The 23020-nt window shown below is 33.9% G+C and overlaps 1 protein-coding gene and 1 long non-coding RNA gene across 7 annotated transcripts in view; one reads left to right on the forward strand and one right to left on the reverse strand.

Annotated features, from left to right (window-relative positions):
• The window catches only part of LOC110094002 (sorting nexin 2B), a 48926-nt gene extending 42083 nt beyond the window's left edge, over positions 1 to 6843 (forward strand). For 2 of the 6 annotated variants that reach the window (XM_020819092.2, XM_020819100.2), the window contains exons 4-5: positions 5944 to 6030; positions 6592 to 6843. In XM_020819092.2, coding sequence (XP_020674751.1) covers positions 5944 to 6030; positions 6592 to 6672 — 168 coding nt within the window. In that variant the 3' untranslated portion in view covers positions 6673 to 6843. The other 4 variants (XR_003699889.1, XM_028692649.1, XM_028692651.1 and 1 more) reach the window with 4 other exon arrangements.
• Positions 6844 to 14909: 8066 nt separating this feature from the next.
• Positions 14910 to 18827, reverse strand: LOC114579007. The gene is made up of 2 exons (XR_003699890.1): positions 18740 to 18827; positions 14910 to 15345 (listed from the first exon to the last, which is right to left on the reverse strand). It is a non-coding gene; the product is annotated as an uncharacterized LOC114579007 (long non-coding RNA).
• Between the last annotated feature and the right edge of the window lie 4193 nt (positions 18828 to 23020).

Here is a 23020-nt window from a genome sequence, read left to right on the forward strand (position 1 = left end):
TTCTAAATCTAAGTTCTCGCTTGGTTAGATTGTATTCGTGAAAGCCTACTTCGAATGTTCTTGCTAAGCTTAGTAATTCATAGGTCTTTGAGTGTACTTTCTTTGCATCCTAAATCTCGTTGTTAGACTAGGGATTAAATTGAAGGCTACTATTTTGCATTGTTTTACTTGTCTTAATTATCTTGAAAATTTCAAAGCTTGGAGCATGTTAATTAGCCTACGCAAATCACATCTTTATTTGTTTTAATTGACGTTGAGAATTGCTAATAATTTTAAGCCAAAATTATTCTAATCAAAGAATTGTGCAATGTTTAAAATGAAGCCATAAGCATGTCACCTAAGTAGTCCTGCATCAACAACTCTCCCCTTCCTCCTCTCCTATAAAGTCTAATGTCTCCCAATCAGGTCCTTCCTCAATATCAGTCATCTTCCTATTCCCTAAATATTTTTGAACAATATTAAAATAAATAATAGTGTAATACATTAATAAAAGTTTAAGAAAACTATATTATTTATATACCTTTTTTTTATTTATTTTTGATTTGTGGTGGATGTAAATGCTTTAAGACCATCAAAGAAATCAATATTTAAATCATCATCTTTTAATTCAGACGGCATCACTTCAACTTCATCATCTACAAACCACTCATCATCAGATGTCACATCCTTGCAAAACAAAAGATATTTATCATCCATTAATCATTTTTTCTTTAAATTCTTATCTCTGAGTCTCCTATTGTACATAATGTACACCAGTGAATTCATTCTTAGTGTCGACAAACGATTTCTCCTCTTTGTATTTACTTGGTTGTAGGTACTCTAATTTCTTTCACAACTAAATGAAGAGCATGTCAAACCCAAAATTTTCACAACAAAACGCTGCAATTCTGGTGTCCCGTCGCTAAATTGAATCCACCACTCAACTAATATTTATATAAGAGAGTTTAATTAGTGCAAAAAAAAACATTTAAATAAATGTTTAAAACATTAAATAAAATTACGTGAAGATCGTTTGACAATTGTATTATTTGCTTGTTGTAATCCAAAAATGTCTTCTTTGTTCTTAAAAGGTACGAATTGCATGTCAGCATTTGATCTTTCAGTTGCATCACTTATTAGTCATTCTATGCAATGATACAATCCCAACTTTATTTCAGGATTTGTAGATTTGTTCTTTGCATATTGATATTGAAGGTTTAGGTAATAACCAATTGTATTCAAGTGTTCGGTAAAGCTATAGCTTCCACCTATCATCAATAATGTTCCAAATTTCCCTAAAACTACTCTCTTCGCCTCCTAAGTTGGAGGCAATCATTTCTTTGGCTTCATCCATGGCATTGTAGATGAAAACCATTGCAGACTTCTTCTCAGCATCTATCATCCTTAAAACTTGAACAAAAAATCTAGTAGTTATAATGACATATAAGATACTTTGCCAAAATCTATCATTTAAAACAATCTTTCTAGTATCTTTTCCCTCAGCCTTCTTCGTCCAAATACAACTCAACCACTATGTAGATGTGAACATATTCTCTAAAGGTTGTTTAGCATCCAGCATGCTCTCTAAGGTCAAATAAGCGATGACAAATCTTGTTGCTGCTTTGGCCTTAAAATTTCTTTATTTAAAAATTTTCTCATAAGAGCTAGAACCCAAGAGCGCTTGTAAATAAACTTGGTTATTTTTTTGCTTTAGTAAGTGCATTCTTATGTTGAGGTAGCTAGGGCTGCAAATGAACCGAGCCGAGCCGAGTATGTGAGTGTTCATGTTTATGTTTGTTTAACATTAGCTTGTTCATGTTTGGTTCGTGTTTGATTCGAGCTTTATTATTTGTGTTCATGTTTGGTTCGTTTAATTTAAGGGTGTTCATGTTTGGTTCATGTTCGTTTGTTTAGTGCTTATCGAGCTTTAAATAAGTTATGTTCGTGAACATATTTCGCAAACAATCTATTGAACAAGCAAACTTTACATTTGTTCATGAACATCCTAAACAAACAATCTAACAAACATGAAAAAATATGAAATGTTTCTTGTTCATGAAATAAAATTTCTAAAATAAAAGCAGTTGTATATTTAAAATGAAAATATGATTAATTTATATGAATATATTTTCGAAAGAAGTTTACCCGTTGCATTTCTGTCCATTTGGATATGTCCTAAAAGCAGTTTTAATCAAACCCGAATCGAGCTTTTTATCGAGCTTGTTCATGAACATCAACTGATGTTGTTCACGAACATAAACGAGCTGAACGCATTAATGTTCAAGCTTGTTTATTTAAGAATCGAGTATTTAAAATATTGTTCAAATTTGTTTGTTAGTTAATTAAACGATCACGAATGAGCTTTAATCGAATCGAACAACGAGTAGTTCGTCGAACGTTTGGTTCGCTTGCAGCCCTAGAGGTAGCTCCTCAAGCTTCTCAAGAATCAGATCCATGCAATGTGCAACACATGAAATCCAATACAGATATTTCCTCTTCTCCATAAGTTTGTTACCTATGGCCTTTTAAGTACTTGCATTATCTGTCACAATTTGTACAACCAAATATTCTTCAACCTCCTCAACAATGCTATATAATAATTCAAATATGAACTCAGCATCTTTGACCTGGTCAAATGCTTCAACTGAACTTAAAAATACAATACCATAAGGATTATTATTGAGGATGCCGGTCAGACTTCTATGTTTGATATCAGACCACCCATCTGATACAATTGTTACTCCTGTTTGGGCCCAAGTCCTTTTAATTTATTCAATACTTTTATCAGTGGTTTCCAACTCCTTCAGAATCTATGTTCTCAAATCATACATGATTGGAGGTTTGAACCGTTTCCTAAATGCTCCAACTAAACGAATCATGTTGTAATAGGCAGGTGATGTTGCAACTTTAAATGGAAATGCATTTTCGTAGAAGAATTTTCCTATATCCTTACACACTATTCTTCATGCCTCTTTTGCATTTTTTGGGGTCATCTTCTGTGTAGTAGGAGGCCTATCCTCTGATGTGTCCACCATATAATGATCCATAGGCCCTCTAGCACCCCTAGATGAAATGGGCTTCATCGAAGAAAATGAATTCCTAACACTGCGCTCACTCCCGTAGTAAGTGCCAGCATCAACTATGTTCTTAATTGCTTCAGTACAAGATGTTTTGATGTGGTAGACTTATTCATGTATGACTTTATCTCCTCCCTTACAGTATCAAAAGCTTTGGAGCATGGAGCAACATTCTTGTGAGACCCTAAAAGGTGATCCTTCATCCTAGTCACACTACCCTTCACAACTTTGTTATAATAATTGCATTTTAGATAGATATATATTTTATCACTTCCCCCTACATCCACCTGAGTGTTATGTTTCTATGTTGGATCTTTTCTATGATCTGATGCAGCTTTATCCTTCTGATCATCATTTATGAAAAGAATATATTATTGCAATATATCAAACCCCTAAACATAATGCTTCACTTATTCTACATTAAGAAAGCTTATATAAAGCATGCACTTATGAAGAAGCAGACTAACACTAACAACTAATACTTAAGATGATGAATACAATAATATGCCGGTCAGCCGGGGGTCCAAGGGGGTGCTGCCCCCTGGCGGGGTTCGACCTATTTATTTTTAAAGTTCGTAAGTCGTTTGTATGGAAATATACCAAGCGGTACCGAGCATGCACCGAGCATGTACCTAGTGGTGCCAAGCATTATTATACCGAGTGGTATCGAATAGTACCGAGCATGTACCTAGCGATACCGAGTAGACAGACCGATTGTGGAATCTTACTCAGCAGAATATGGAGGTCCTTATGATAGAACGGACCGATCTTGTATTTCACAACAAGTGATAGATGGAATCGCGAAGAAGAAGAGCTTTCAATAGTCGGTCGAAGGAGACTCCAGTTCAACTCGTGGTAGATGAGAACTCCAAGCAATAGGCGAAGAGCAACTCACGGTGGAAAGAAGTCGACGCTAGTCGAATGGAAGGAACTCATGAAGAGGGGAAAATGTCGCTCGAAGAAGAAGGGAGAATAAACCTAGTTTTGGTTCGGAAATGATCGAAGATGCACGAGGGTGGGGGGCCTAACCGAATAGATATATATTAGGTTAGGATTTTTTTTTTTTAATTTTAAGAAGAGGACGCCTCTAAAACATGAGGCGAGGAGGCGCACCTCAGTAAACTTGAGGCGTACGCCTCAATGCTAGCTCTCATTGTGTAGGCTTTGAGGCTTCAAAGTTTAAAATTGCGCTGAGGCGCGCCTCTTATTGCGCAATTTTAAACCATGTGTTGTTGTTATTGTTATAGAAATTGAAGCCTTATCTATAGATACATACATTATATGGTTGTCAATGTGGTTTAGGTTTTAAATACACACAATTAATAACTGAAGTGGCCACAAATTCTATATACTTTTCACCGTTATATGATAAGCTTATATATATTTTCATCGTGCTAAAATACGTTTAAAACATAGTTATTTTCCAATTAAATTTAATTTTGGTCTGGGCATAATTCATCTTATAGCAATTAAAGGATGTTTCAATAATGTATCTTAAGAATCTCTTATTTCTTTTTCAAATTCATGCATTTCATCTCCTTAATTTTTCTCACCATTCGTATCTTTCACTTCAGATGTAAAGAGATCTCATCTTTTAGATTTCCAGTTAATCAAGGAATTAAAAGTAAAAATAACACATTCAACTAAAAATTTTATTCAATTATTAAATTTTGTTTGAGTTTTGTGTAAACTTCAAATCTTTATTTATAATCACAAATCCTGTTGGTATTCCATTTCCATCCATCACAACAAGCCAAAAAATATTGAGGATCACACATGAGTAGGCAGCAGGAAATAAATTCACTGAAGAATCCATCACCAGAGCTCCCATAGCTTTAGAAATGGGAAGGAAGCTCCAAAGGCACGTTAACAGAGGAAGTCAAAGACAAATTGAGGCATCAGAAAATGACCAAAGCTGATGAGAGATTTCCCCTGAACAGACGGCTGGAGGAAAATTTCCTTAGAGAACTGCAGGGATAAAGGATAGAATAAGAATTCCACCGTAAAAAGCTGGGAAAGAGTTGCAAGCAGGTATGTTTTATGTGTCAAATTTGGTAAATAGGCGTTTAGGCTTGTTTTTTGGTCAATTGCTGCACTGTGGCTGGTTGAAGATTAATAATTCTTACTAAGTATGTTTTAATTTTCCTAAATAGAATTTGTAGTAATGACTTTAAAAACTTCATTTTTTTTTCCATTTAAGTGTTGTTAGAATCACACTTTGTGTGAAGCAAAATGACGCATTCTTGTGAAGAGCTAGCTCGCAACAAAGCGCATGTGTTGGGCCGCTTTGCTATATTACGTTGGAGTGTTGGGCATTTAGCTCCTTTGACCAAAATCTTAATTTGTATTTGATTCAATTTCTACCATAATGACTAGACATTATTATTTTCTTTTCCTAATTGTTTCTGGTAATGATTGAATCTGTCCTGATTAGTTATCTGATCTCTCCCACTGGAGCTTGTCATTTTTTTGTGATTCTTTTCCTGTTCACTCCCCCGCGAGTTTTTATACGTTTTTCATTAGTTCATGTTGTTGGTGTTAATAGCTTCTTGCATAACTTCATTATTTGTATTATTCATTTTTTTTGGCTTTCGAATAGGTAGAAATTGTTGCTATTGATGTCTAAGTATATTTGCAAAAAAATTGATGCCTAATGTGGTTGGAATTGATTAATTAAATAAAATTTGTCTGCATAAAATATCTGTTTAAGCGTTGCTTCACTTTACATTTTGTGCATTGAAGTAAAAAAGAATCCTTATGCATCGCATTGAACTTACTGCTTCAAAAACACTGATAATATCAATTATTATGTTAAAAAAAAGCTGCACCTTCTGTAACGTTTAGTCAACAGAAAAGTATGATAAAATTTCCTTCATCATGATTTCAGGAAAATAACAGGAATGAACTTGAAAGGTTTGATAACGAAAGGCAGGATGATTTTCTAAGCATGCTCAGAGGATTGGCAATAAATCAGGTATCCCTCATTGCTTTGCTTCTCTTCAAGATGTCAGAAGCTTATCAATATTTCTTTTTGTCTGTTTTTTGAAATGGATCATAGCTACTACTTTTCCCCTCTTTAACATTTTGATGCTAATATATAGATCATGTTCCTATGTAATTATGTTTTATAATGTCATCTAATAAAATGTTAGCTTAGTGGGATTCATCTCCAAAAACTTTCTAAGCATAATACCCATAAAACATAAGCATTTGAATTTTATAAATAAAATTATATTTCTATAGTGCTTAGTGGATTTTCAATCTTTAGAAAAGGTTGTTAACTGTTATTTTTATCCAACTCTGTATTGTATTTATTTCAATACAAAAATATAGAATTTCAGTCAATTGATGGCTACATTTTATTGCCACCATTATAAATTTTATTGTGATATAATTGTGGATAATTATAATTTTAAATTCTCTAATATAAAACAACTTCTCTTTATATATATATATATATAGGATGACACCTTGTGGAAATCCATTTTAGTCCTAACTTAGAGTTTCTAAGTTCCATGTCTTCTGTTTTTAACAGGCAGGGTATTTCGAGAAAATTGCGGATGTGTGGGGAACTGTTGCCAGGGAAACAAGCCATTATGCGAAAGAGAATTGCTAGGAGGTAAAACTACGAAGCTTTCTCTCAAAAATGCGTGTTCATACATACAAAACACTTTATCGCATAATATGAAAACTTCTGCTGGAGATTTTTTTTATTGCACACATTTTCATGAAATAAAAAAAAAAAACAATAATTGGGTAACGATATTGGACCCAATTTTGATCGTAATGGGTTTAAAAAACTGACATCATAAATGAGTATGATATTATGCGATTTTAATTTGAAGATATGTTTAAAATTAATATTAATGAAAATATCTTATTTGAAATGAAAAAGTGATTTATATGAAATCAAAATTAATGAAAATCTCTTATGTATCTTGAAAAAATTAGTTTAAAGCATTTTGGCCTTTTTTAAAAAAAATTGGGGGAAAATATTGACTAAATTTTTGAGGGGAAAAAAACATTAGGGTGAATTTAAAAATTATATAAATTCAACATATATTATATTAATTTTAAATCAGCTCAATCATTTTTAAATCCATCATATTACAATCTATATTAATATAGTTTGACACTTTCGGAAAATTTTGGTATAAATGGGTCCTAAAACCGGTGATTTATTTTGAGATGAGTATTTTATAAGATTTTATCATATTTTTATGCAATATATTCATCTGAAAATGAATCAATTATTTTGAGATTGTGGCCCTTCTTTTTATTTTTAATTTCTAATCACAATTTAAAAAAAAAAAATAGCAAAATAAATCATTTGTAACCCGATCAGAGGGATTAGATGGCTTCTAGCGTCAAAAGCTTAATTATTCTTTGTATACCAATGCTGTGCTTTACTATTATTTGAAATTAGAAGAATTATGTATCTGGATTTCTTAATTAAAAATCAGTCCTGATGAATTTAAAACTGTTAAATCTATTTTAAAATAAACATATTAAATTTTATTATATTGTTTTAAAATTAATATAATAAATTAAAAACTTATTTTGAGAAAAGTTTATTAAAATGTTTGATGCAATTTTTTATAATTTATTATGCATTCTACAAAGAATAGAACGTAATTTTGAATCTACATTGGCTGGGGTCAAACTATCTAGGGATGATATTTCTGAAATGTGTTCGTTTGGGTAAAATAATTTCTTTGAGAAAATTAAACATCCAAAACTGCTTCGATGGATTCTCAAGTGTCTTATTGTTATTTTTTTTTCTAAATAATCATAAATCTAACTGAAAACTTATAATATTAAGAAATAATTTTCTGCCTAATCTATGATATCAAAGTTTCGAACAATTATTACGTCCTCCGACCGGATGCAGAGAAGCATTCGGTCGTAGGCAAAAAAAACTCGGTACCGAGGTGTACCGAGTTTTTTGAAAAACTCGGTACACCTTGGTACGTCTTTTTTTTGCCTACGACCGGATGCTTCTTCCATCCGGTCAACCGAACCAAATAAAAGTTTCAAAGTTTCACCTCTTTATAATGCTGCAGTAATGTGCTCTGCTTTCTTCTTTTCTTGATCGCATTCACGCGAGCTAAAATTAAATCGGTTTTGTGCTCTGCTTATTGTCGGAAAGTTCAGTGGAAAGAAGGAAATGTTTGCAGTGTGTTTCAAAATCATTGAATTATTTAATGATAATCACCTATTAAAAAAAACAATAAAATTATATTTCAATGTAATTTCTTTGATAGATGGTGCATTGCAGCAAATCATTTTGGCCGAATTTAATGAATATGTTACAAAATACGAGCTGATGAAAACAAATAAGTAATTTAAGCAGAATAAAAAAAAATGTAGATTTAGTAATAAAATGAATAGATAAATATAATTTAGAATAACTATATTTATATACACACGCATACAAAATAGGTTTTAACAATGATAAAGTGGACAGAAGAATTTATATAGAGGATCAAATAGTTGTGATGATGATGTTGATGTAGGGGTGTAACAGGGTCGAGTCGAGCTCTAGTCAGGTCAATCTCAAGCTCGACTCACGAGCCAAATCTTGAGCTCTAACTTGAGTCGAGCTCAAAAGGCGAGCTCGAGCTTGACCTATGCCCTTGAAAACGAGCTCACGAGCCCAGCTCATGAGCCTTCTTCTATTCGCCTTTTCTCGCTCTTCCACAATTCCTTCTACCCTTCGCCTAACTTTGATAAAGTAGTCGATGTAATAGAATATATGGAAGGCCAAATTTTTAGAGCATCATTAAAAATCTAATTAAGCATTAAGTTTCATAAAAAAAATTAAAATAGGTATAGACGTCCCTTAAACAGTGAATGATTATTGAGTCAACTTTATTGGCTCATTTATAGGTTAGTAATTTATATAAAAAAATTAATTTTACGTACATTAATGATCTTGCTATCTACTTTTATACAACCCTACATTGTAATTGTCAAATTAGAAAATTTTATATGTTTGAGAAACTTAAAAGTAAAATATATGGAAGTACTTTTTTTAGTGACAATTCATTTTGCTTAGATATGTGATGTCGAAATTAATTTATGAGTTATTACTGAATGAATTTAAGAAGCTGATTAATGTGGTTAATGTGTATTGCAAACAAGTGCAATGAACTTATTATTATACTGTAAAATTTTAATTGTGACAATACTTTTGTAAGAGTTTTCCCTTAATTGTTGAAGGCTGATAAGTTCTAGATGCATTGTATTCATGGCAGATTTATTATTCAGAGCATAAGATGCTGAAGTAGTTATGCCATGCATTAAAATTTTTCGAGTTAGAGAGAGAAGCAGTGGGTTTTTCTAGAGAGCGAAACTTTTCTTGGTTTTGATTCTGTTTTCGCGGGCTTTTCGGATTGGATCGCATTGGGAGGATGGCGATCCCTGACCGCCGGCAGCGGCTTGCCGGCGGTAATCTTCCATCTGACATTCATCGTAATGTTCTTCTAAAACCGGTTGATCAGAAATCCAGCAGAAATCGCAGTGATTCTTTGGATCAAGAAGCGCGCAGGATTTCGTCTAGTTTGGTGATCAGAGAAGGTTATAGGCCTCCGACGAGATTAGAGCCAATTGTGGAAGGGAAAGGCAAAGGTGTTGTTGTTGATAGAATCACGGAAGGCGAAGTTATTCCAGGGTTTCCTTCGAAACTGGATACAGAGTCGTTATCATCGTCAGATGTTGTTCTGAAAGTGAAGAATTGCGCAGGTATGCTTGTTTCGGAGAACCAGAAACAGATTAGTAAAAATCTTGCGGTTGTTTTTGAGAAAGATGGAGATAAAGTGGATGAGGGTATTAAGTTGAATGGTGATACTGCTTTTGTTAACAAATTCACGTCGGCCTAGCAAAAAACGCAGCACATCAAATTGAATTTTAATGTTAACTCTACCCAATTGACTGAAGATGGTTTGGCTGTTAAGCTAAATACTGATAAGGAAATGACCAATTCTCAGGTGTTGAAGAAATCATTGGTTATCAAGGTGCTAGGACAGGACATACCGTTCTCTGTTTGTAGTCAAGAACTCAGACGGCAATGGAGTATGTATGGAAGTTTTCATCTGACGACATTGGGTCGTAACTGGATTCTGTGTTCGTTTGCTAACATGGAGTCCATGGAGGAAGTTTTAAGTGGGGGTCCCTGGTATATTGGGAACCACATTATCGATATGGATATATGGTCATCGTCCTTCTCCACTGAATCGCTAAAGGGTATTACGTCTCCGGTGTGGATTCAGTTTCCTGTATTGCCCTTAAGCTGCTGGGATGAGGAGAATATCCCCATGATTGCTTCTATGATCGGAGTTCCCATGATGCTTGACGGGAATTCATTTAAATGGGGTAATGGGATGATTTTGTGAGGGTATTTAAAGACTGGTTTATTCCTCCATCAGTCGGACTAGCTCTGCAAGACAAATTCTTCAATTTGATTTAGGGTTCAAAGATTGTTATGCAATATGAAGCATAATTCACTTCGTATCTTGCTATGGACCTCATTATGTCAACACCTAAGAGGAAAAAAATGCTATAGATTTTTTAGAGGTCTCAGGGATCAGCTGAGACTAACATTGTCTTCTTTTGATATTAATGAATTCTTTGTCTTAGTTGAGAGAGCTAGAAGGATTGAAATTGAGCTGAAATTCTCTAAGTATAATTGGGAGCACCAAATAGGTAAAAAATATATATTTAAAAAAGAGGATCAATTCAGAACCATGAAGCCAAAATTTAATAATAAGCAGAAGCCAACTCAACCTGAGAAACTTCTATGTGACCAGTGTTAGAAGAGAAATTCTTACTAGTGTTTAGTGGTTTATAGAAGAACTTTTAGATGTGATGAATTGACTCATTGCAAGGTGGACTTCCCTCATTATAAAAGAAGCAATGCTATGCATGCCATAGGGATATCATGGATATTAGAAGCATGGAAAATATAGGAGATATATGAAAGGAAATCAAGCAAGGAAAACTCAATTTCAGGGAAAGTTAACAATTCAATGGAAGCCACCATTCTGCTAAGAGGAGAAACATCAGATGTTAAAGGTAATCAATTTATGAAAGCTCGAGTATTTGTCATCAAATCTTAGGAAGTTAAAGATTTGGAGGAGGTAGTTACAGGTAAACTTTTAATTTCCAATAAGTTTGGCCGAGTTTTTTTTTTAAATTCTGGTGCATCCTAATCATTTATTTTTGAAGAATTTTATGTTGAGACCATGTGCTTTACACCTGCCTTATGTGTTATGATGCAAATATGATGTGTTTTTTGAATCTTGATATTTACAAAATTTTAATAGAGTTGGTTTTAGTGTTTATTAAAACTTTTTATATCTTTGGAAATGAATTAGCTAGTTAAATATTTTGCCACAATTGAATGTTGGAAGAAAAGGATAAAATTTAGTTTTCCAAATGAGAAGACCTTATTTTCCTTGGAAGAAGAATGCAATATCTTTTCTTGTTAGTACAGTGACGATGAGTAAATATCTAAGGAGGGTTAAGTTAATATTCTTAACTAAAATGAAGGTATTTATTAAAGATATTCAGGCATTATAAAATATTTTAGCTGTATCAAAATTTTAAGATGTATTTCATGAAGAATTATCTGGGTTGCCACTTGAAAGGAAGTTGACTTTGGCATGGAACTGTAACTAGGAACATCGTCAATCTACAAGTCTCCTTATAGAATGGCTACAAAGTAATTGTAGGAATTGAAAGCTCAATTATAGAAATTAATGAATAAGGGATTCATCATGACTAATAATTTACCTTGGAGTGCACATGTATTTTTTGTTAAGAAGAAATATGGATCCATGCGATTGGTATTGACTGATACTCTATTGAATAGTCATGCTCCTTTAATCTGACTGTTGTTCAAGATGCACGTATAATTCAACCTATCATTCGAAGCAAAATCATTCCTAAAGCAGGCGACAAGGTCAACATCACACCCCTTCTATCCCTTATCGCATATTTCATTATGTCTGAAACTGACTTCAATGAAGAAGACTTGATTATCCACCAAATTGAAAACTTGGCAAGTATTAGAGATCCCAAGAATAAATGCAAGCAAACTCCAACATTTGGACACCTCATAGCCTTTATTTATTTATTGCATTTCTTAAGTCAAAAGTGTTATAAAATGTGTATGTCAACTTAACAACCATGCACACATACACACTGGAGAAAAAATTTAAGTGTTTTAACTTAAGTGAAGACCGTCTAGTACGATTTGAGTAAACCATTGATTAATTAAAACATTTAATTTAGATAATATAAATGTGTACTAATCATGCTATACGATCCACATCGTATAGGACAATCAATTGAACTCAAAAAATCATGTTGTCAATCACAAATTAGGCAATATTTTAAAATTAAAAAATTGAACTAATCATATTGTACGATTGTCATCGTATTATATGATGACATTAAATCGTCCCTAGTCTAATCCTATAATTAGGAAATTAAATTAGGATTAATTGATATTTCATATCATACTGTATAATTACTTGCATTGTATAGTATGACCCGATTTGCTCCCAAGATGATACTTAATTGTCATCGATCGTACTAAACGAAAATCTTATTCGATTGAACCAATTGTACTGTACAACCTTGACATCGTCCTAAATGATTTGTCCAATAATTTGAACTAATCATAAAAACCCTTGTTCATCATACAATACTAACATGATGTATTAAACTAATCATAATGTATGTTTACATATATTACTATAGAAAAAAATGACAGAATTAAAAAATTTAGGGCTTTTTGAAAGCCTTGTACTTATGCTCTCTTATTAGACTTTGAAGATGATTTTTCTATTGAGACATTTTCTATTAGAGTGCTTTGAGAAGTCAACTTCTTAAGAGATCTGGGAGTTTGGAGAAGGAGAAGTTGTGTGTGAGGGAGAAGAAGTGTGAGGGGATTTCAAGCGGTTGTTCTAAGAAATCATCTACCTTAGTTCCTCCATGTGTCTTTGTTGATCTTTTGGGTTGCTCTGGCAAGAAAGAATTCCAAGGCCGAAGATAGTTAGGTTCTCTGCCTCACAAAGAGGGTGAAAATGATTCTAGGTTCTCTGCATCACCAAGATGGTCAAAAAGATTCTAGGTTCTCTTCCTCATCAAGAGGGTGAAAATGATTCTAGATTCTTTGGCTCAGTAGGAGGTGAAAAAGATTCTAGGTTCTCTATCTCACAAAGAGGGTGGAAAATATTTTGGTACTCTACTGCTCCGGATTGGTGGAAAAGCTATTGTAAGGGCTTCTCTGCCTTGTTGTCGGGGCTAAATGAGAGTCACTAAAATGTTTACTGCAATGCACGAAGATGAGGATTATGGGGAGTGGATGTAGGTCAAGATTTGACCAAACTATAAATATGGTGTGCTCGTTCTACTTTTCTTTATGCTTTTTATTTTCTTTCATTTTAATTTTCCATGCATGTTATATTTTTGCAAGCATTTGTTGAGCTTTATTTTGTTTTGAATTTGTTGGAAAAAGAAAATTAAAAAATTTAAAACAAAATAAAATAAAATATATCTTCACATTTATTTTTTTTACAAAAATTCAAAAGAGCAAAAAATATTTATTTTATAAATTTCTTCTCTTGATGTTTGTGTAATTAGTTTTGAGTTTTTGAAAGAATATTTTCAGAGAAAGTTTTAAAACACTAATGCCCCCACCGCCTCCCTCCCTCTTAGTTTGTCTTGGGCAGTTCAAGTGGTTTGATAACCCATCACTGAACTTTCAACTATCGTGGAGGCATCATCACCCTTATTGATGTTGAATGTGTGGCATATTAATTTCCCCAAATTTATCACAGTTTTGAGGTTGTTGGGTCTAGATAATTTTAGTCAGCTTAGGTATATTAGGATGCATCATAACTTGCTAACAACTTTGGTAAAGCGATTGTCACCCAGACAAACACATTCCACTTCCACATTGGCGAGATGAGGGATGACACTCTTATCTTAGGTGTTCATATTGATGGCCCTGCTTTGGTTGGACACAACATCATTGGTCCGGGTAAACATTAGGTTAACTAGCATGATTATTGTAATGACTTGTGTGGCCACCACCCAGAGCCTGAGCAAGTTTATTACGATCCATTATCATGTTAGCTCCAAATTTAGGATGGGACAAGCACATGTATAGACATGTTTCCCTCTTAAATGATTATGTTGAACTTTTTGAAGGGATTCAAATATTGACTTGTCTAAGATGAATTTTTGGAGGCATGTAAGAGCTTATGTTCTATTTATACTGGGCTATTATTTTTTAACTGATACCTCACAATCTGAGATACACTTAATGTTTCACCATTACTAGAGGACTTTAGATTATTCAATATGTACTCACTAGGAGGTGCATTTTAGCACACCTGTATAGAGAGCTGTCTAAGTCAACCAAGCCAAAAAGGGCAAATCTTGTTGTGTGCATACTTGTTATAGATTTGGTGTTGGGAGTACATACATGTAATCCATCCAACGCTTCATGTTCCACACCATACTAGTTTTAATGAGTTGAGTGTTGGTTATAGGTACGAAATATTCTTAACTGTAAATTAAAATGTGATGAATGTTCAAAAATGTGATTTTAATTCCTATGAGTACTTCTTGTTTTTATTACAGGTGGAATAAGGAGGATGTTAGACAACTTCCTTTAGCCAGCATTAGTACTTATAAGAATGAGTTAGATGGTTTACTGGATAGCTATATATGCAATCTACTGCTAATTGTTTTTGCACATTATTTAATAATATTTTTTGTTACTAGTTATCTATTTTGTTTCATTAAAATAGGTAACTTGGGAACCTTACACAGCAATCATTCGTTCACAACTTCGAACACACTTATTTTCTTAAAACGGAGAGCACTCTTCAGCCCTTTTTTGGTATAGACGATGATATAGACATCCAAAGGACTAATAACATAATTAAAAGCCGAGTGAAGAGATGCGAAGACATATGCATACTACCGATGAGAGCTACATAGACGCTCCACATACCGAGCACACATCCTTTAGTGCTACTCCATCGTTAGTGGATCCTCAATCCATGGTAGCATGGCTATCCTCTAATGAAGATCAGGGGCCATCTTAGGATTTCTTCAGTCATCCAACACAACAAGTCGGACCGTCATGGTACACACCAGATTACATTCCATCCAATATATTGCTAATAGTTAAAGATCTAGTCATAGGTAATGCAGGCAGAATGAGCTACGAGATAAACCACTTCGAGCACCATAACACTACACGCCTTGTCTAGACGCCATACCATGCAAAACACAGAAAAAACGTTAGAGTCAATTTTGTTGGATTTGTTAGCATGATGCTTTATTGTTGTATTTCTCATTTCATGCTTGATTGTATCTTGGACTCATCTTAACTTTAGTAATATGATGTATCAGTTTAAAAATATCAACCATTAAAATTTTTGAAGCATTAAATTTCTCAACAAAGAAAATACATAAGTTTCATTGATAGGAGATGTTAAACTACTAAATAAAATAGAACAAATAATGCTCTACCATCCAACTTTTACAAATAATGAATAACTTATATAACACAACATAGAATCTACTATATCATTTAACTAAACATTAAATATGAACTAAACAACACCTCCACGAACATATTACATAACGAGTAGTGCCAAATTTTATTTACCCTTAATCAGCTTATGCAAACATATTTGAAATTTATTTTGGGTTAAATAATAATTAAAATGAAACTTGAACTCGCACTACAGATCAACCAATCAGCTAGATCAAAATAATGTCTTCTACCTCCATTTAAAATTTTTATCATCCAATTTCTATAAAATTTAGAATAAATTCTTCCTCTCTTAGAACCCAAGGATAATAAAGAATAACATGGTCAAAGTCTTATGCTAAAATAGAAAATTCTTTCGAATAAACATCTTCTCCTTCAGATCGCAGCTGATGGTAACGCATCTGGAAGACGTGAATATCGACGATATGATGATCATGTTCGTAGAATCTCCACTCTACATATATTCAATCTTTACCATTCAAAAAATTCTGTCCTGTTGGCATAGATCCTCATAATTTTTCATGTAAATTCATAACTAAACTATCAAGATCTTCATTCCACTGATGCATGCAACATTTAAAAATTTTATTTTTCTCTCACCTTCAACTCCAAAGGACTATCTGGACATCTTATCATACATTGTTGTAATCGTATGCTTTTAGTTTTTAGTAAATCTTGTGTGGGAATGTCTTCAACCTTCTCAAAACTTGGCCAAAACATTATGAACAAAATGATATATAATCTTAAACTTCAAGTATTAGGGAAAACTAATCTCACTAAAGCAACATCAATGAACATTCTTCATTGTCTTCGTATGCATCCTTTATATAGAGGAGGTTGAATATACAAGATATTTATACTCAAATAAATTTTTTTTTTAAGCATATGTGAAAGTTAGTTAAAATCGAATAAAAATAAATGGTTTAAACCACAACTACTATGACAGGTTGTTTTACCAACTAAAATAAAATAAGTCACATTAATGAACAAGCTGACAAAAAATTAAGAATCAAATGACAAAAAATATAAAAGCCCTAAAGCTCTTATATATTCTGCGAGATCAGATGATTGGATTTTCCAACTTATAGCTCATGTAAGATTACTTATATGAACCATGACACAGCTACTTCAGCAATATATGCTCTAAATAATAAATCTGCCCTGAATCATCTGCATCTAGCAATTATTAGCCTTCATTAATTAATGAAAAACTCTTTTTTTTTGGGACATTTAGGCCATTTAAGGCAAACTCACACACACAACGCATACACAAAGACTCGAACCCTGAACCTCTTAGTTGGAAGCCTAAGCTCTCAACCAATAGGCCAAGGAGAAAGGTATTATCATAATAAAAATTTTCTTGTTTAATAATAAATTTATTGTACTTGTTTGCAATACACATTAACCACATTAATTAACTTCTTAAATTCATCAATTAATTGCGATATCACATATCTAAGCAAAACTGTCACTAAAAATTTTCTAATTTGACAATTACAATATAGAGTTGTATAAAAGTATATAGCAGGATCATTTCATTTTAAAAAAATTTATTAAATTAATGTAAGTCTCCCATTCAACGCCCGACTTATAATAAATTATTATTTTTTAATAAATTACTCACTGCTAAATAAGTCAGCAAGGTTGACTCAGCAACTAGTCGCCTGTTTAACAGGCGACTATGCCTTTTTTTTTAAAAAAAAAAATTACAATACTTGATGCTTACTCTAAAAATTTATCCTTTCCGAGAATCTTGAGTCAATATCTGTTGACACCCAAAAAATACACTGAATCATAGATGATGGGAATGCAGTTCAACTTAATTTGTTAGTTGGGAGCTTACACTACTATCCAAAAGGTCTTAAGTTTGAAGCTTGCATATGTAAAGTACATGTCAGTTTGCATTTAATTCACTCAAAAAGGCTGGAAAAAAGATGATGGGAAATAACGAATGCGGTTGTTTCACTAATAGATCTAGTACATCTACTCTCCTAATAGGGTCATCATAAGGTGCCGACATTTTATGTGACCAAACCATCCAATGCGACTTTCTTTAATCTTGTTTGACACTTAAGTTACTCCAACCTTTTCACGTATACACTTGTTTTGCATTTTGTTTCTAAGTTTAAAGCTGCTCAACCACCTAAGCATCCTTGTAACTTAATTTTATACTTCTCTTTTAATGACCTACATTCTATATCACAAAGCATGGCAAGTCTTAATAACATCTTATAAAATGTCCCTTATATTTGAGGGATACTTTTCTATTATATAACAGACTCAATGCATTCCTCAACTTCAACCATTTAACTTGAATTCTACTAATTATATCACCATCTATTTCACCATTGTTTTAAACAATAGACCTAAATTCTACTAATAATATCACCATATATTTCTCCATTATTTTGAATAATAAACCCAATATATTTAAAACGTGTGTTCTTTCTAATGAGTTGATCACCAATGTCACAATCCAACACTAGATCTATATCAAAATTATACTCCAAGCGTTCAATTTTAGATCAGCCTAAATGAAACTTTTAGACAATAAAATGACCTCCATAATTCAATTTTTTTCATTAACTCCCTTTCAAGCTTTATCAAAAAAATAAAAATAAAAACACATGATCAACAAAAAATATAAATCAAGATACATCCTCTTGCAAATGTCTAGTAAAAATATTCATGACTAAAACAAAAAGATAATGGTTGATCCTTGATAAAATTTAATAGAAATAAGAAAATATTTAATCAAAGGACCTTATGTTTGAACACAAACAACTTATGCATACATTTTCTAATTGACTTGAATATAAATATTTTTTAACTTTTTTTTAGAACTCTCCAAAGTACTTCTCTTAAAACTTTATCATTTGTTTTCTATAAATCAATAAAAAGAAGCCTTTTCGCTATAAATATGTCGTCAATGCAGGCAACAACCAAAATTCTCATTTTGTAATCATCATGTAACTCTTATTTTTCTATTAAGATATACCATAGGAGAGTTTCATTAATAGGATCGCTGGCTTGGGGTCACAGAGAACTTTTGCCAGAAATAGAACTAAAGCAACACAAGATTTTATTAAAACTTAGAACTTACAGACTGAAAGCTTCAAATTACTCTGAAAGCTTCTAATGACTCACACTTCTAAAGAGTAGGCTTCAAGGTGACTTCCTTGTGTGTCTTCTCTTCATTACAAAATGTTTATTTATAAGCCAATTTCAGTCCATTATTTTTAGAAAACCAGCCCATGGTTTTCCGAAACCAGCAAACATACTAGAGTGGGGGTGATCCACATCATGTGCTTTCCACCTAATAAAGATGCACCGATTAAACTTTCGGTTCTTTACAGGACAATTATTAAACCTGAGTGGGCCCACTATTAGCTCCACCTAGAGTAAATAGTTTTAGACGGAATTATTGAGTGCCTTGTCAGTTACATCTTCTATGATGCTGACTAGGCTGCCGAGCTGATCTTCATTTCTTTGTACCTGTGGGGCTAGATTACTCAATACGTTATCTTTTTCGGTCATACTTCTGCAGTATCTTCCTTTATTCTCATATATTGTTTGTAGTATATGGAGTTCATGCATGACTTTGAGGACTTGATCTTCCTCTACTCGTCTCGCTGCCTTTCGAAGTCTATCATGTGCTTCCAGGGTGATTGGGTGGTTGTAAGTTTCACATAAGAGTTCCCAATGCAAGTCATAGGCTTCTTTTGGTTGCATTGCGCTACAGTGAGGTCCGAGTGATTTGTCTTCGAGCCATTCGCGCCCAGTTGGCTTGTTCTTCCTGTTTCTTCGTATAGCCGAGAAATCCGGTTATCGTTCTCCTTGAGGACTACTAGGCCTTTTCCCTTTGATCTCCTTTCGGCTGCTTCTAGTGTTCATTCTTCTAATTCTGCAAATATGAATTGAATTGACTCTTCTGCTATGGACCCTGCATAAAGAACAAACATTAATCGAGAAAGAGTATCGACCAGGATGTTGTTTTTTCCATCAATGTGCTCAAAATTCACAGTGATTCCCATGCCATTGATGTAGTCGGTAATGCAATCCATCGAACCCTAGAGGGCTTATTCTGAGCCATCTTGTGATAAAATGAGATAATTGCTTGGCAATCTGTCCTGAGAGTGATTTCCTTCTTATCAAGAAAATGGATTTTAAGGGCACTGAGGGTTTCCATGCATGCATAGATTTAGGCATCTATTGTTGACTTTAATGTGGGGAATTTTCTACTTGCATAAGGGCATATTCTTTCAGAGTTTTGTGAATCACCCTTTTTCTTTTTCCATTTGCAAATTCCACCCCAACCCTCCATGTAACCATCTATTTCTAAAATTATGCAAGCATCTTCTGGGGGAATTTCTAAGTTCGGTAATTCTTAGGCCATATCTTTAATTTTTCTTACTAGTTGCCAATCATGTTCTTTCACTCTTTTATCCCAATGAGGCGATGCTTTTTGATATAGAGGCCCTAGTAAAGTGCCAAGGTTAGGTATATAATTTCTTGTGTAATTAAGAATGCCTAACCAGGAGCGCAATCCTTGTTTCTCTTTTAGCCTTTCATTTGGGAAATCAACAATCCTTTTGATAATATGTGACTAGAGTTTAATTCGTCTGTTCCCGATAGTGGCGCCCAGAAAATCAACTTATGTTGTAGCAATCTTCATTTTATTTGCTGATAGCACCAACCCTTCTTCTACTATCTCCAGAAATTTCTCTAGGTGACAGTTGTTCTCTTGTTCAGAATTGTTGAATAACAAGACATCATCAATGTATACTGTCAAAAAGTCAGAACAATTTGTAAAACAGTTATCCATCATTCTCTGAAAGATGGCTGGAGCATTCTTTAAACCGAATGGCATTATCAACCATACGTATAAGCCTATTGGACTTGATGAAATCCACTTTTTAGATCAAACTTGGAATAGATTTTGCTATTCCCTATCTTCTTCAGTAAGGTATTAATCCCGGGCAGCGAATATTGATCTTTATATGTGTTGTCATTCAGTGATCAGTAGTTGAATACCATCCTCTCTTTGCCTTTGATTTCTTTTCCTGTGGCTTAATCAACTGATGTGCATGAGTTAACTATCATGGCCATGGTTCTATTCCAACTCTTGTTAGGCCGTATTACCTTTAACGCTAGCAAGCCTTTAATGTGTCTTTTGAATTATTCTTGCATGGTGGGTGTCACGTGCTTGAGGGGTTTGTCCTAGATTGTTAGATCGGAGTTTATGATATCTATTTTACAAACTACTCAATTTCGGCTCCAATGTCTTAGCTGGTCTTCCCCAATAAACCCATTATTCTTTAATCTTTGCAAAATTGACTTAAATTTTTGAACAAATGGATTTTTTTTGTGCAGTCTGTTTGAGCAAATCCACTCAGGCTGCAATTCTATGTAAAAATCATAGTCGATTTCTAATTCTGGGATTTGTTTTGCACATATCTCAAATTCAATTGTTGTGTTAATAGGGGTAATTTCTTTGTAGAAGTGACAGTATTACCTTCTATTCTTACTCCACCATTTAGGCTTTGTATAAAATTACACCCTAATAAAATTTGTATCCCATCCTTAACATCCATGTCTAGGCAATAGAATAATGGTATTTTGAAATTATGCCTGTTAATTACCATATTACTCACTTTTACTTCCGTATTTGCTTGTGTGATTGAATTTATCCCGTTGAAAGCTACCTAGTAATTGAGCACCTCTCTTGCTTGCTCTGGCACATCTCCTCGGCTAACACAACATAAGGTTGCGCCAGTGTCTACAATGGCTCTTAAGCTGAATCTTGGAACGCCTGGTACATCAAAAGAGATGATTAGATTAAACAGTCGGTTGATCACCTTTCTTAATGTTTTCTGTGCCTGTCGTTTACTGCTTCATTCAGGATTTTGAGTCCCGACTTTTCTGCATCTCTTTCTTCATCTTCTTGGACTAATTGTTAGCCTCGATCATGTTGCATTAACTCCAATCTTGCTTCTTCCAATTATGGCTCCAGAAGTTTTTGAATTTGAAATTGTAGCTTCTTATTTTCTTCAGTCAAGTGGTCCGCATACTTTAACAAATCTTGGATTAGTGCTTCCTTCAACTGATAGGGCCGTAGAATGATTTCTTTCTGCACAGAAATCATTAGATAGAAGCTAGCACATAGTGGGCATGCTGTGATTTTGCATAATATACAGTGGATTGGCATGTGTATAAAGGGGACCCAATGACACCTTGATTTGGATTCAATTTGATTAAGATTGAGATATGGTTCAAAGGGGACCTCTCTTTGGTCACTTGGGTCAAGCCAAAAGGCTAACCCAAGTGAGCCCAAAGCTTGGGTCTCCAAGAGGGGTCTCTTGGGTGCCCAATGAGTCACCCCTTGGGTTCAAAGGGAATTGGAATGATCTTGGTCAAGTGGTCCATGTAGAATGAGGTGTATGGGCCATTTGGTCAACTTGGCTGACTTGGTCAATTAAGTTGACTTAGGGCCAAGAGTTGGGTCACTTGAAATCCATTTGATCATATGAGTCTAATGGGTGAGGCATCAAAGTGTAGAAAGGTCATTTAGGTCAAAATGACCATTTTAACCCTTAAAGGGCATGAAGGTCAAAATGAGTTGACTTGGTCAACCAAGTTGGCCCATGGTTGGAATTGAGTCAAAGGGGTTCTAAAAATCAATTGGAAGCTGTTCGCTCTAGAAAAATCATATTAAATTTAAAATAAAAAAAATGCGAACCCCGCTCTCACGAACTTATGAGTTCTCTTTAATTTTTTCTAGAGGTAGATTGAATTTAACAATTAACCCGATTTCCCCTGAGAGTAGTGTCAGGGTTTATTTAGATCTGAGTTCTACTTCCTATAAGCGCAAGCCCTCATAGTTAATTACCCCTCCTAACGCATTAGGAGAGCACTCTCGATTAAGGTAGCCCTCATAGTTAATTACCCCTCCTAACGCATTAGGAGAGCACTCTCGATTAAGGATGAAATATACTTAGCTTTGTACAGAAGCACTTGAGAAAGGTTTCAAGGATTGATAATCAAATCAAGTCAAATCTAGGTCAAAGTCCAAAAATCCCCTTAAAGGGTATTTTGGTCATTTTGACCATGAGTCAATTCGGGGCCAAATTGAGTCTGGAATGATGTAGATTATTGTTCAATAAGTCAAAATCAAGGTATTGGAGATGGTCAAAGGGTTTGGAGGGGGCTCCAAGGTCAAATTCCACTGTGTAAGATCCAGTGGCACTGATTGTAAATACGTGAAAGTTTTGCAACCTTTGGAATTAGATTAAGTTTGTAGGGTTAGAATCCTCCAAATGAGCTCAAATTTGGAGGGTTGACACTAGAGACATGTCATATGAATATGAAATTGATAGACCCTGAA

Source organism: Dendrobium catenatum, unplaced genomic scaffold (genome assembly GCF_001605985.2).
Source record: "Dendrobium catenatum unplaced genomic scaffold, ASM160598v2 original_scaffold_250052, whole genome shotgun sequence".
NCBI lineage: Eukaryota > Viridiplantae > Streptophyta > Magnoliopsida > Asparagales > Orchidaceae > Dendrobium > Dendrobium catenatum.